Source organism: Protopterus annectens, chromosome 2.part1 (genome assembly GCF_019279795.1).
Source record: "Protopterus annectens isolate FY-2018-M chromosome 2.part1, PAN1.0, whole genome shotgun sequence".
NCBI classification, from domain to species: Eukaryota; Metazoa; Chordata; order Ceratodontiformes; family Protopteridae; genus Protopterus; species Protopterus annectens.
Window position 1 is genome coordinate 452440374 of NC_056729.1, and position 13882 is coordinate 452454255.

Here is a 13882-nt window from a genome sequence, read left to right on the forward strand (position 1 = left end):
ATTTTTAAATGGGGATTTATCTTCTTCCCAACTTTATTTAATAATATCCAATAGCCCATGAGGGTATCTGCCATAAAGCTGCTCAATGGGACCAAATCCTGTTGAAGCACGATCTATATCTTTAATAGCTAAAAGAATGTATGGTATTAACTGTTCTTAGTTTTTGCCATCTTCTTCAATTACTTTTTACAGCATAGATTTTAATGTATGGTTGGAATGTTCCACCAGCCCATCTAATTGGGGAAGGTAAGCTGAGGTTTTTAACTGACTGACTAAAGCAATGTTAAAGGACTTTATCTGGGAAGGAAAGACCGCAAGGGTCAAGTGGGATAAGCTGATACTTCCAATAGAACAAGGCGGACTAGAATTACCCAATTTGAGGGGGTATTTTAGAGCAACACAGTTAAGACTCTAATACATAGCACAAGCAGAAAACTATAATTCAAAGTGGAAAGGAATGATGCTGATACAGGGAGGAAGCTCCCTGTGGAAGTGGTTACTGCCTTGAAACTGTAGTTTTATTGGCCATTTTGGGTCAATTCCAAACTCCTTGATCTCCCTCTCTTAAAACCCTATTTTGCGCGGTTTTGCGCGTTTTTGAGCATAGCGCAACATCGGGCAGTGCCACCTAATTGGGTTTAAACAATTCCTAGCTCCACAAAGTCTGCTCTTCATTTTTTCCCTTAGAACTGCTCTATCTCTCAAATTAAACACCATATTCTCATTCTAAGGCCCCTCACTGGTCCAAATAAGTAATCTTACAAGTTAGCACTAATAAACCATAAGCACTACTTACTCTTATACTCTCTACGATTACCCTGTCCCCTATTGATCCGTTTTAATTCAGTTCCCTATATTACTCTAGCATGTCCAAAGGTCAGTCAATGGTTTCCTCTCCAGTCCAGCTGGTGAATCTGGGAATTTTGAGGCAACGTTACAACTGTCTCATGTACACGGACAACCCTCTCCTCCTCCAAACATGTTCAAATATATGTGAGAGATGCAACCATATAGCCAAACTGGAGGCTGAGCTCTCTCATCTCAAAACTGGTGTAACCAGTCAGGAGGAGAAGGTAACCTCACACAACACAATTCCAGTATCACATAGTCCCACCACAACAGCGAACCAAACACATAAAAACACAAAAACATACTCGGAGGCTCTAAATAAAAATCTACCTAAGCAACAGAGAACTCCGAAGCAGATATCCAAGCAAACGCTACCCCAAAAGAAAACAAGTACAACACATAGCACACAAAGTCAGTGTGCCAAGCAGTCACAGCCCTTAAGGCTGAATAACACACCTGATACCCTTGTAATAGGTGACTCTATTGTCAGACACACTGATGTCCCACTCACCAAGCTGAATAAAGGGCACTAGGGTGCTAGGATCCACCACATAACGCAAGCACTCAGGTCACTCCAAAGCAAATACACATATGACTCAGTCATTGTACATGCTGGCGTGAATGACCTGAGATGTACCACCCTTGACTACATGAAAAGAGACATAGAGGAGCTCTCTGATCATGTAGCCCAGGCCAGTATGACCCTGACCTTGAGCAGCATCTTACCCTCACCTAGAATGATGCCACAGTATAAAGACAAAATGATCGATTTTAACAATTGGCTAAAATGTTGGTGTCATTCAAAGGGGATCCAGTGTCTGTCAGCCTGGGATGACATGCTCGACAAGCCACGTTGCTTTGCTAGGGACGGCTTGCACCTGTCACCCCTGGGCTTTTGTATATTGGCAAAGGCTCCTGCCACCCCCATAGTGCCTTTTTTAGGTAAGGCTCAAAAGTCAAACCCACCTCCATAGACAGCACAAGGAACAAGAAATTAAGGGTAATGCTGCTAAACGCCAGAAGTCTTAACCTCAAGATGCATGCACTCAAAGCTCTCATCAGTATGGAGAACATCGATATCTGTGCAGTGACAGAAACCTGGTTCAAGGCTCCAGAGAGCGCCCCAGCACTACCAGATTATACCTCATATCATGCTTTTCGGCCCCAAAACCCAGACCGAACCACAAAAGGAGGGGGAGTTTCCATATTTATCAAGGATATCCACACCTCCAGGTTAGTGGCAGTGCACGAAGTATCGGAGACCATCCATGTGCAACTGACAGTGGGCAAGACTGCTTTTCAGTTTATAGCATCCTACAGACCACCCTCTCAAAGTCAGGAATCCCACTCGGCTTTCCTGAAAACATTGGAGAACACTAAGATCTCTCCGAACACCATTATATTGGGTGACTTCAACTACCCAAACATAGACTGGGAACATTACTCAAGCCCCAGCACCTTAGCCCAAAGGTTCCTGGAATTTATAAACTCAAATGCTATGGAACAACTAGTCACCACTCCCACAAGAGGGGAAAACATACTAGACCTGATCATTACCAACATGGGGACTCTATGCTCCATACCAGAAGCATATCCCTCATTGGTAAGATCAGACCATAAATTAATTTCACTAGATATCCACATCCCGACCCCACTCCCAGCCCAGAAAACCACAGTGAAAAACTTCTTAAAAGCGAACTTCACACTTCTCAAAACTGAAGTGGAATCCTTCAAGGCCCCAGGGCCAGTGGAAACTACGGCCCAAACTGCAGAATCCTATATAAACGCATTCTACAGACATCTCCAGGAATGCATGGATCATGCTATCACAAACAAAATCAAGACCCAATCATCCAAAGTCAGGCGTCCAGTCTGGTGGACCCCAGCCATAAATAAACTGTACAACAGAAGGAGGAAGCTACTACATGATAGAGCAAAATCCCTAAAAGGGAAGGCATCTCTGATCAGTACTAGCAAAAAATTACGATCCCTCATAAAATCCTCCAAGGCCAGCTTCGAGAGAAATATTGCACAGGACACTAAAGACAATCATAAGGCTTTTTTCAGTTATGTTAGGAACCTGGGATGCAACTCCCAGACTTGTTCTGAGTTGATTCTAAACGATAAAAATACACTGAACCCACAGACATCGCCAATATCCTGGCAGACAGATTCAGTGCAAATCCCCCCCCCCCAAAAGAGCAAGTATCTATCCCGGCAGAGTGCAGCCTCCCAAACATCTCTGATGCTGAGGTGAAGGTCGCCCTCTCCAAAGCCAAAAACACCGCTTCCATGGGACCAGATGGCGTCCCGGGTTGCGTCCTACATGAACTGCAAGAAGAACTAATCCCTCAAGTAAAACTGCTGTACAATCTCAGCCTCACTACAGGATATGTGCCCAAAGAATGGCGTACAGCAACAGTGGTCCTACTCCACAAAGGTGGCGCCTCTGCAGACCCTGGAAACTATCGCCCCATAAGCCTGACTAGCCTAGTATGCAAGGCTATGGAGAGGATCATCATGGAACTCATAAACAAAGAAACTGGGGACCTACAGACACTAGATCCTACCCAATTTGGCTTCGTCAAGGGCAGATCCTGCCTTTTGAACCTGGTCAACTTCTTCGAAACAGTCACCAAGGCCATAGATGAAGGGAAGGTAGTCCACACAGCCTGTCTGGACCTCGCAAAGGCATTTGACACAATACCCCACTTGGGCATCATAGATAAGCTATCCAGCCTAAATATAAACCCCTATGTCACAAGATGGGTCGCAAACTGGCTCAAAGACAGAACCCACAGAGTCAGAGTTGCTGGAGCCATGTCAGACTCGAAACCGGTCACAAGTGGTGTCCCACAAGGTTCTGTCCTGAGACCTCTCTTGTTCGGTATTTACTTTTCTGAGGTACAGGCCAACGTGGGAGGACTATGGCTCACCAAGTTCGCAGATGACTGCAAACTGGGTGCCATAATCGACTCTCCAGCTGACACAAACATCCTTCAAAAAGGTCTCACAGAGACGGATAACTGGTGCAGGAGCCATGGTCTAAAGCTAAATGCCAAAAAGTGTATAGTCATACCCTTTGGCAAAAACAATGTGCCCACAAATTACCACATAGGTGGTAACCCATTAAGTACAGAGAAAGTAATTAGGGATCTGGGGACCCAAGTTGATAGCAATCTCTCCTTTGACAACCACATTGCCAAAGTGGTTAGAAAGACCTTCTACATAGCCCACCTCATCATGAAAGGATTCACATCTAGATTAAGAGAGGTAATCGTGCCCCTTTATTCATCCCTCATCAGGCCCATCATAGAATACAATGCCCCTTTGGGATGTACCTTACCTGACACCTGCAGCAATTAGAAAGACCCCAAAAGTACCTCACCAGGAGGATCAAGGGACTCAAACAGATGCCATATGCTGCTCGGTTAAAAAAACTCCAGCTCTACTCAGTTGCATACCGCCTACTTTGAGGCGATCTATGCCTGACATATAAAGCTATGTCCAACCCAGAATTAATGGACATGCTCCACCTCAGTAAATCTAAATCCCTTAGAGCCATGCGCTCGAGGGACTTGAACCTCAGCACAGAAATAAACAGAACATGCTGAAGGGACAGATTCATAACCCAGAGGCTCCCTTCGCTCTGGAATAGAATTCCAACTCATGTTAGGCAGAGCACCTCACTGACTCTCTTCAAGAAGAATCTTGATGAGTGGATGGTGGATCGTAGGTTTGTCCCGGGGATTACTTCCGTGTCACTATTAGACAGAGGCACAGTAAACTAAACTTTAAAAAGGGCACAGTATACTCAAATCAAGGGGTGGCGTAAGCCAAACACAATCAGGCTAGGCTTATAAATGCCCCAGGGCAGATAGCCTAGTATGAACCTATGAACCTATAATAAATAGGAAGAGATTGGGATTTTGGATGCAGACTTCTAAGGAGTACAACAAAAATTATGCAGAGTATTATATTCATAAAATAGCAGGGAGTAGTCTAAGAACCAAACCAGCACAAGAATGGAGAAAAGAGATAGGGTTAACTGTGGTCAGGGATACAAATAATAGGTAAGAGGGGCTGGAATTTATTGGAGAGAACTGGCAAAGGAACCAAGGTATTGGAGGCAAATAACTAGAAAGGGAAAGATAATAGAATGGGAAGAGGCCAATAATTTATTTGGACTGCAGGTTAAAGATTGCCTACCCTATCAAGGATTAATATCAGAATATAGGCAAAGAGAAAGAAATAGGGGGCTCCTGAATGGAAGCCCACACAGCTAAAGTTTTTAATAGAATCTAGAACAGAAGCTACCGTTAAAAAATAAATAATTAGTAAAGCATATTAAATACTGCATGATAATTATAAGTATCAATCAGAGGAGCTTAGAAAGGATTGAGAAGAGAGATTGGATAAGCAATTCAGAAAGAGACAATGAGAGAGTACAGTGGATACAAAAAGTTTATACACCCCTGTTAAAATGCCAGGTTTTTGTGATATAAAAAATGAGACCACAATAAATCATTTCAAAACTTTTCCCACCTTTAATGTGACCTATAACCTGTGCAATTCAATTGAAAAACAAAGAAGTATGTTAGGGGAAAAATATAAAAAATAAAAAGCATACAATAAACTGGTTGCATAAGTGTGCACACCCTTAAACTAATACTTTGTTGAAGAACCTTTTGATTTAATTACAGCATGCAGTCTTCTTGGGTACACACCTTCCATCAATTAAAGATACTCTGATTAACCCCAAATAAAGTTCAGCTGTCCTAGGAGGATTTTCCTGACATTTACTTAGTTGCCTGCTACAGCAAAATCCATGGTTCGCAGAGAGCTTACAAAGCATCAAAGGGATGTCATTGCTGAAAGGTACCAGTCAGGAGAAGGGTACAAAAAAATTTCCACAGTACTGGATATACCATGGAACACAGTGAAGACTGTCATCAAAAAGTGGAGAAAATCTGGGACAACAGTGACATTGCAAAGAACTGAATGTCCCTCCAAAATTGATGACAAGACAAGATGAAAACTGCTCAGGGAGGCTGCCAAGAGACCTACAGAAACACTGAAGGAGCTGCAGGAATTTCTGGCAAGCACTGGTTGTGTACTACATGTGACAACAATCTCCTGTATTCTTCATATATCTGGACTATGGGGTAGGGTTGCAAGACTGAAGCCTTTTGTTACATAGGAAAAACATCCAAGCCCAGCTAAAATTTGCAAAACAATACATCAAATCCAAATAACGAAGAACACTGGCAGGAAGGGTTCCAAGGAACACCGGACACAAAATGTTAAATAAAAGCAAAGTTTTAATACTGATTAAATCCAATAAAATCCAGTAAATACATCAAGTCCCCCATGTGGGAAAATTTGTTATGGTCCGATGAGACCAAGGTTGAACTTTTCGGCCACAATTCCAAAAGGTACATTTGGTGCAAAAAACAACACTTCGCATCACCAAAAGAACACCATCCCCACAGTGAAGCATGGTGGTGGCAGTATTATGCTTTGGGGTTGCTTTTCTTCAGCAAGAACTGGGGCTTTAGTCATGGTTGAGGGAATTATGAACAGTTCCAAATACCAGTCAATTTTGGCCCAAAACCTTTAGGTGTCTGCTAGAAAGCTGAAGATGAAGAGGAATTTCAACTTTCAACATGACAATGACCCAAGCATACATCTAAATCAACAAAAGAATGGCTTCACCAAAAGAAAAGTAAAGTTTTGGAATGGCCCATCCAGAGCCTAAACCTAAATCCAATAGAAAATCTGTGGGGTGACCTGAAGAGGGCTTTGCACAACAGATGCCCTTGCAATCTGACATATATGAAGTGCTTTTGCAAGGAAGAGTAGGCAAATATAGCCAAGTCAAGATGCACCATGCTGATAGACTCCAACCCAAGAAGACTGAATGCTGTAATTAAATCAAAAGGTGCTTCAACAAAGTATTAGTTTAAGGGTGTGAACACTTATGCAACCAGCTTATTGAATGTTTGTTATTTTTTTATATTTTTCCCCTAACAGATTTGTTTGCTTTTCAACTGAATTGTATAATTATAAGGTCACGTTAAAGGTGGGAAATATTTTGAAATGATTTATTGTGGTCTCATTTTTTTTTTATATATCACAAAAACCTGGCATTTTAACAGGGGTGTGTAAACGTTTTATAGCTACTGTATATGTAGTGCTGCGGTAGCGTTGTCGCCTCACAGTAAGACGTTGTCCCGTTCGATTCTCAGCTAGAGCGTCTTCTGTGTGGAGACATGCGTGAATGGGCGTACCTTCGTTGAAGGTTGTGCGTCAGGGCCGGCAACTTGGTACATAAAAATCTACTGCCAATCATTAGCAGACCAGAGTTCCGCTGTGGCGACCCCTAACCGGGAAAAGCCGAAAGACACAACATATGTATATCTCCCAAATATGCAACAAAGTCTAGAAGATTTAGGATCATTGCCTGGACGTATTTACATAGGTATGTTTATATCCCAAGTAGACACCAAAGAATTATTCCTCAGATGGATAGCAAGTGTTGGAGGTGTGACGGGCAAGAAAGAGGTGGCTGGGAACATATTTTTGGGAGTGTAATGAACTGGCAGACTTTAAAGATTCCCTACAGACCACTCTGTCAGAGATGCTGGCTGAGCAGATTGGATTGACTTCGAGATGATTTTTTTGAGTTATGATACAGAATTGCAATTGCCTAGACATAATAAAGCCTTGCTGAGCTTAATTATGTTGGCTTCCAAAAAAGCAATTACTAGAAAATGGAAATCAAAGTCAAGACCAACTTTACTAGAAGTAGAGAATATAGTACTAGAGATAAAATGACTGGAATTGGGATCTTTAGAAAAGGGAGGGAGCAAACTACATAGGAAAAATGGGAATTGTGGGAACAATATATGCAGAGCAGGAACAAGGTTTCAAAGGCAAGATTTGAATGAGCCATATAATGCTTAACTGACAATGACTAGGTAGATTACAAGTGATGTATAATGTTTGCAACTACAGTTGTGTCAGTGGTACCTGTGATGTATATTGTTTGCAACCAAAGTGGTGTCATGTTGTTTGTCTTTCATTTGTAAAAATGTAAGCTTGCCTACGTCATGTGTGAAAATTTAATAAAGATGTTTGTTGAAAAAAAGCAATGGTGGAGTCAGTGCACTACTTCTGACATAAATGGAGGACCCTGGTCAGTGAGTGTTTCCTTAAGTATGCCTACTCTTGAAAATAACAGCACTACTCCCATAACTTTAGCTACAGCATTACTTTTACCTGGGGGAATAGCCTTCAGATGCTCAGTAGGATAGTCCACAATAACCAAAATGCACTGAAACCCACACTGGATTTTATTGTAAGGCCAACAGTATCCATTTATTTTAAATGGAGTTCTGTAATAAGCATGAGAATCAGATTTGGAAGCCTTTGTAAATGGCTATTTTCTGGCATTTTGGACAACCACCACAGAAAATTTCAATTTCTTTTGTTATTCCTGGCCAGAAGAACCTTCCATGGACACTTGCTTTGTCTATTCCTCAGAATCTTCCTAGTGAATGTCTATGTGCTAGTGTCATTACTAAGGACCTAAAAGTTTTGAGAACCAACAGCTGAAGTACTACTTCCTATCTGTCTTTACTTACTCTGTGCAATAAATAACTGTGTTACTTGAAGTACAAGCAGGAAGTGACAGCATTTTGTCTGGCTTCCTCTTGTACAGCTCTAACTGTGTTTTCCTTTGCTCTGCTCAAACTGCCCCATTCCCTGTGAGAATTTAAAGTTGATTTAACCTACTTGAAGGTTGGTCAGCTCTGGAATTTCCTTTGGGTCAGTCTCTCATGAGCTAGAAGGTGCTAACACCTCTCCTACCAATGCAGGGTTCTCACTGTCTATCTCTTCTCCTAAGAAAGCTAACACAGACCTGTATTCTTTAGTGTCAAATTCTACCGCTACATTATTTGTTCTTTCTTGTTCTTTTTCTTTATAAATCTGATGCACAGAACCCTCTTTCTTCTTCAGTTTAGGATTCCGGTATGTTAATTCAGCAAGAATGCTAATAAGGTGATGTTGAAGGTTATTTTGTTTTCCAGTATACACTACCATCTCCTTTGTGTTCCCTTCTTTAGGTTGATATTATCCTGTCTCAGTGTAAGTGGGCACAATTATTCCATTTTCTCCCTCTCTAGGCTGCTTTCTTTCAGAAATGGTACCTTTGAACAAAATCTGTCTTGTGAAGAAAATTTGTCTTGTGATTTATTTCTTTCCTGACTTACATATACCTGTTACCTGCTGTCTTCCTTTATTTCATGTTTCTATTTTATACTGACAGAAATGTGTTTAGAATTCTGATGCTGTTGTGTCTTTTGGCTTTTCCCAGTTAGGGGTCGCCACAGCGGAACTCTGGTCCATTAATGATTGGCAGTAGATTTTTACATGCCGAGTTGCCAGCCCTGAAGCACAACCTTCAACGAAGGTACGCCCATTCACGCATGTCTCCACACAGAAGATGCTTTAGCTGAGAATCGAGCAGGACAATGTCTTACTCTGAGGTGACAACGCTACTGCAGCACCACTAGAATTCTGATCAACATCTGTTTTTTCCCTTTTTTACTACATTAGTAGTAAAACAGAAGGCATCAACTGCATGCATGTGAGATCTTTCTTCTTAACACTTACCTGTTGCTTTGATTTTTCCATGTTTGTGGCTTTCTATTTTAGCTCAACAGACAGTTTCTCAAACATCGTTACATTTTTTCTTTTGAATACACTCTTCCAGTGAGCATTCCCTTCTCTTAATTGTTTTTTCTACTTACCTGTACTCCATGCCTTTTAATACTTTCAGGGTAAGACACCGCAAACTGAAACATCTTTCCTGTAGCTAACACTGTTTTGGCAGTCTGATTTGTCATTGGACCTGCATCTACATTTTCTTCAGGAAATTCTGCTTTACTGTCTACATTCATTACTCTTGAGTACTAATCTACGTTCAATGGCTCTGTGGCACATAGCTCTCAACTGTCCAGATTTTAGCCTCATATTTTTGTTCATTTCCTCATAAAATTTGTGGTTTTCTGACAAATTACTCAGATAATCCGAGGACTAAAGTCAATAAATAATTACATATGTTTGAGTTTCAGACTTCATATCCTTTATAAAATACATGTTAACACAAATCCTCTTATTCTAATGACTTTCAAAGTTTATTTGAGCAATATTTAAAATTGGTCCCTATTTTTGGGCCTTTCCCCCCCCCCCCCATTATGTCAGGCTCTGTTCAGATTTCTTGCACTAAGAGGTTGTAAGATATGCTGTGGCAGGGTTCAGTACTCTCAGCTGTTGAACCACAGAATGTTCATGTAGCCAAATGCTTTGTTTTTTTAACACTATCCCCTGACCTTATAAGTGTATTTGGAGGTTACCCCATCCCCTTTTCCAGGGTAGTCAGTGGTGCAACTGTAACCCTATTCATTTGATGTTTCTTCTTCATACAATGATAAGATAGACATTCATCCCACTACCTCCATAATTCCTTAAAGAACTTTCCTTATGATCATACCATATGTTAAACTGAGAACAACAGTAGTAGGATGGACTACTTTTACAAATGTGATACTGTTTCCTTATATACACCATACAGACCACTTCTACTGCTTTTTAGAGAGGAGTTTATTTTTAAAACTTTGCTGTGACTTTATAAATATGACCATGCTACCAGTTCCCTGTCATTAACTTAGACTTTGGATATAATTAACTTGGCTGTAGTCACGGAGCAAACTGCTGACTCCAGTTCCCCTGCAGACAATTCATCATACTCCATTGCTATAGCAAAATAGGTAGTAGGCTTTTCCTGTGGGTTTCACAGGTGTAAAAAGAGTTACCATCATTAGGGCAAACTCTAGCTATGTGACCCCCCCCCGCTACATTTAAAACATAGTATGCACATAGTTGATAAGTTTTGTTTGTTGTCAGAATTTACTACATGCTTTAGTATAGGTCTACACTGCTCAGCTTTGAACTTTATTTCATTATTTAGCAATCTTTCTACTAGTACAACAAAAAGGTCAGTGTCTTTAGCACCACTTTGAAACACCCACTATTATAAGCTAGTAGGAAAAGCTGTTTTAGAATGAACAAAAGGAAAATGCCCATTTAAAGTTAAATGGACATCAGAGGCAGATAGATTCTTTAACCAGGTAAAACAAATACTGTTCAGGGAATGTCTTAGCCTCTCTGTCACAATACTGCTCCAGACATTTCCCATCATTCCTGACTCATTTACCACTTCAGTATCATCACGGATTATGTCCTTGAGTTACTCTCCAACAACAAATACACTTCTTCCATGGGACTAGATAATATACTGAGTTGCCTAATAAACACTTTTAAATGCACTCTTTAATCCTCCACTTAAACTATTTAATCTAAGCCTTTCTGCAGACTATGTCTCCTAATCCTGGTGCACTGTGGTAGTGATGTCATTCACAAGAGTAGACCCCCCACACAAATTCTGAAACAACAGGCCCATCGGCCTTCTGAGTCTAATCTGTAAAGCCACGAAGTACAACACTATAGACCTCGTAAATCACAACATCAAAAGTCCAATTAGGCTCAATCATAGCAATTTTTTTTTTGTAAATGGTAGGTCATACCTGCTAAACCTTGTAAGCATGTTTGAAATGGCCATGCAGCTGATGGACAATGTTCACACTGCCTATGCTGCCTATTTAGATTTGGCCAAAGCATTTGGCACCTCTTTGTGGTAAGATGGATTGCAAACTGACTGAGAGAGAAAAGGCCCAGTATCAGAATTGGTGTTGCCTCCTCATTGAGAGAGAAAGTGATCATTAATGTCCCCCAGAAACCCTTGTTGAGCTCCCACCTATATGCATTAATTCAGTTGACCTCAAAATTGATAAAACTGATCTCTAGTTCATCAAATTTGCAGAAGACTGAAAGCTGGGTGCACTTGTCAAGTCAACCTGAGATGCATATACTTTTCAAAATGAATTAATATGAAAGAATACCTGGTACACTGAAGAAGGGCTTAAGCTAAATATCAAGAAATCCAGTATCCTCTCTTTGAGGAATAAGGAAACTGCTTCAGTATACTGCATTGATAACAACCTGCAATCAATGATTAGAGACCTGGACACCTGGCTTGATAGCTTCCTTTCCTTCAATCACCATATGGCATTAGCATAAGCTAGCTGCAAAGTGTTGAGGGGTGCGATCAGCCAATCCCAATCTCTCTTCAATGTAATACCTGCTTTTAAAAGTCGGTATTGCATTTGCAGTCAAACCTAAGCACTATAGTGCTCCATATGTGGTCTAAAACACGAGCACAGTAGTGCTCCGTGCAAGCAGAGTATAAACTGTAGCAACGTTTTGCTGCATTTGTAGCAAGCTGTTTGCTACAGTTTAAAGAGAATAAATATTTTTTTAATTAAAACATGAACACTGTATCGCTCTGTTCAGGCAGGGTATAAACTATAGTGACTGTTTGCTACATTTCTAGCAAGCAGTTTGCTACAGTTTAAAAAGAAGATTTGTTTTAAACTAAAACATGAGTACTGTAGTGCTTTGTGCAGGTAGGGTATAAGCTGTAGCAACTGTTTGCTACAGATTAAAAAGAAGACCTTTTTTTATTAAAATAAGTTGAAAGAAGGTTGAGGGCAGGGTATAGACATGGGAGTTGAATGGCTGGGGCAAGATGGAGGGTGGCACATGTTGGGCATCTACCAACCTGATTGGTGTGCTGGTAGAAGGAATGTCCATTTTTTTTTTTTTTTTTTGTACTTTAAAGGAAGAGAGAGGGCATAGAACTAAGTGTAATAAGCTGATCTTTGCAATTTTCTTATTACAGTGAAGTGCTTTATTTTTATTTTATTTTTTTGTTCTTCACTTGAAGAGCTGAGAAGGTAGGATGGTGGTTCATAGTACTGGCCCAGGGCACCAAGTGATCAGCTATGCTTCTGTCATATGTTGACTGTAATTAGGAAATCATTCTTTATCTCACAACTAATTTCTAAAGGCATCTCTTCTAAAACAAAGGAAATTATTGTCATGGGTGCTGGAACCATAGGGCATGGGGCAGTCAAGAACTGCCCCACTTTCAACAGCTGCCCATCATACCCTGAAACTCCCGCCAGAGTAGCAATTATACAGAAATATTTGCATTGGCATTTCCATGGTAACAGCAAGATCAGGCAGACAGAAAAAGATGATTTGAGTGATACATTTTCTGGATGCCCAAGCTTAAGATTACCATGGAAAAGCCTATGCAAAGGTTTCCGAGGCATACCAATCAACTTCTTTCTTCAAGATTTTGGATAAAGCCAAAAATAACAGGGAAATAAAAGCTTGAAACCTGGGACAATTTTTAAAAATTACGTATTCATTTAAAATTTTAGTACAACAGGTTTTGCATCAACATGCATTTTCTGATTAATAGAAGTATGAAATTTTAATGTCTGGCATTAGTGACGGACTGTACTCTGTATACCTCTCAACTTTTGCTTAAGAACTTGATGGGTGGAGAATAAAGGTCCAAAATCAGGGACAGATTTTAAATATTGCTCTTAAACTCTTTTTTATTGCTGTTAAACATAGAAAGCTGTTTGGGGTTGCCATTTTCTTTGTGGCTAAAACCAGACTAAGGACACACACCTTGCACCTCCCACAACCCCACCCACGTCTGCCCACTTCCCCCTATTTTGTGACATCATCGTCATGTCAGACGAGGGGGGATGCACTCTTTTTTATTTTATTTATTTATTGACATTTGTTAACCAGGTCAGTCCAATTGAGTCAGGGGCCCATTTTTAGTGGAGACCCGAGGAGAAAAGCTCCAGAAGTATTACATATTTTTACAATAAAACCCAAATCAAAAGTAAAAATAAGAGTAAAAAAATTAAAACCACCATGAAATATAATAAGGAAATCAACAGTTAGAGAATATCTGTACATAGAGCAGGTTAAATAGCAATTGACAGGTCTAGAGAATATAGGTTCATAGGTTGGTACTAGGCTA

At 40.5% G+C, this 13882-nt stretch overlaps 1 protein-coding gene across 1 annotated transcript in view; it reads right to left on the minus strand.

Moving 5' to 3' along the window:
• The window catches only part of IQCM (IQ motif containing M), a 528943-nt gene extending 516930 nt beyond the window's left edge, over positions 1-12013 (minus strand). The window contains exon 1 of the mRNA XM_044063384.1: positions 11877-12013. Within this exon, the coding sequence (XP_043919319.1) occupies positions 11877-11966 (90 nt within the window). The 5' untranslated portion in view covers positions 11967-12013. The remainder of the gene's footprint in view (positions 1-11876) is intronic.
• Positions 12014-13882: the final 1869 nt, after the last annotated feature.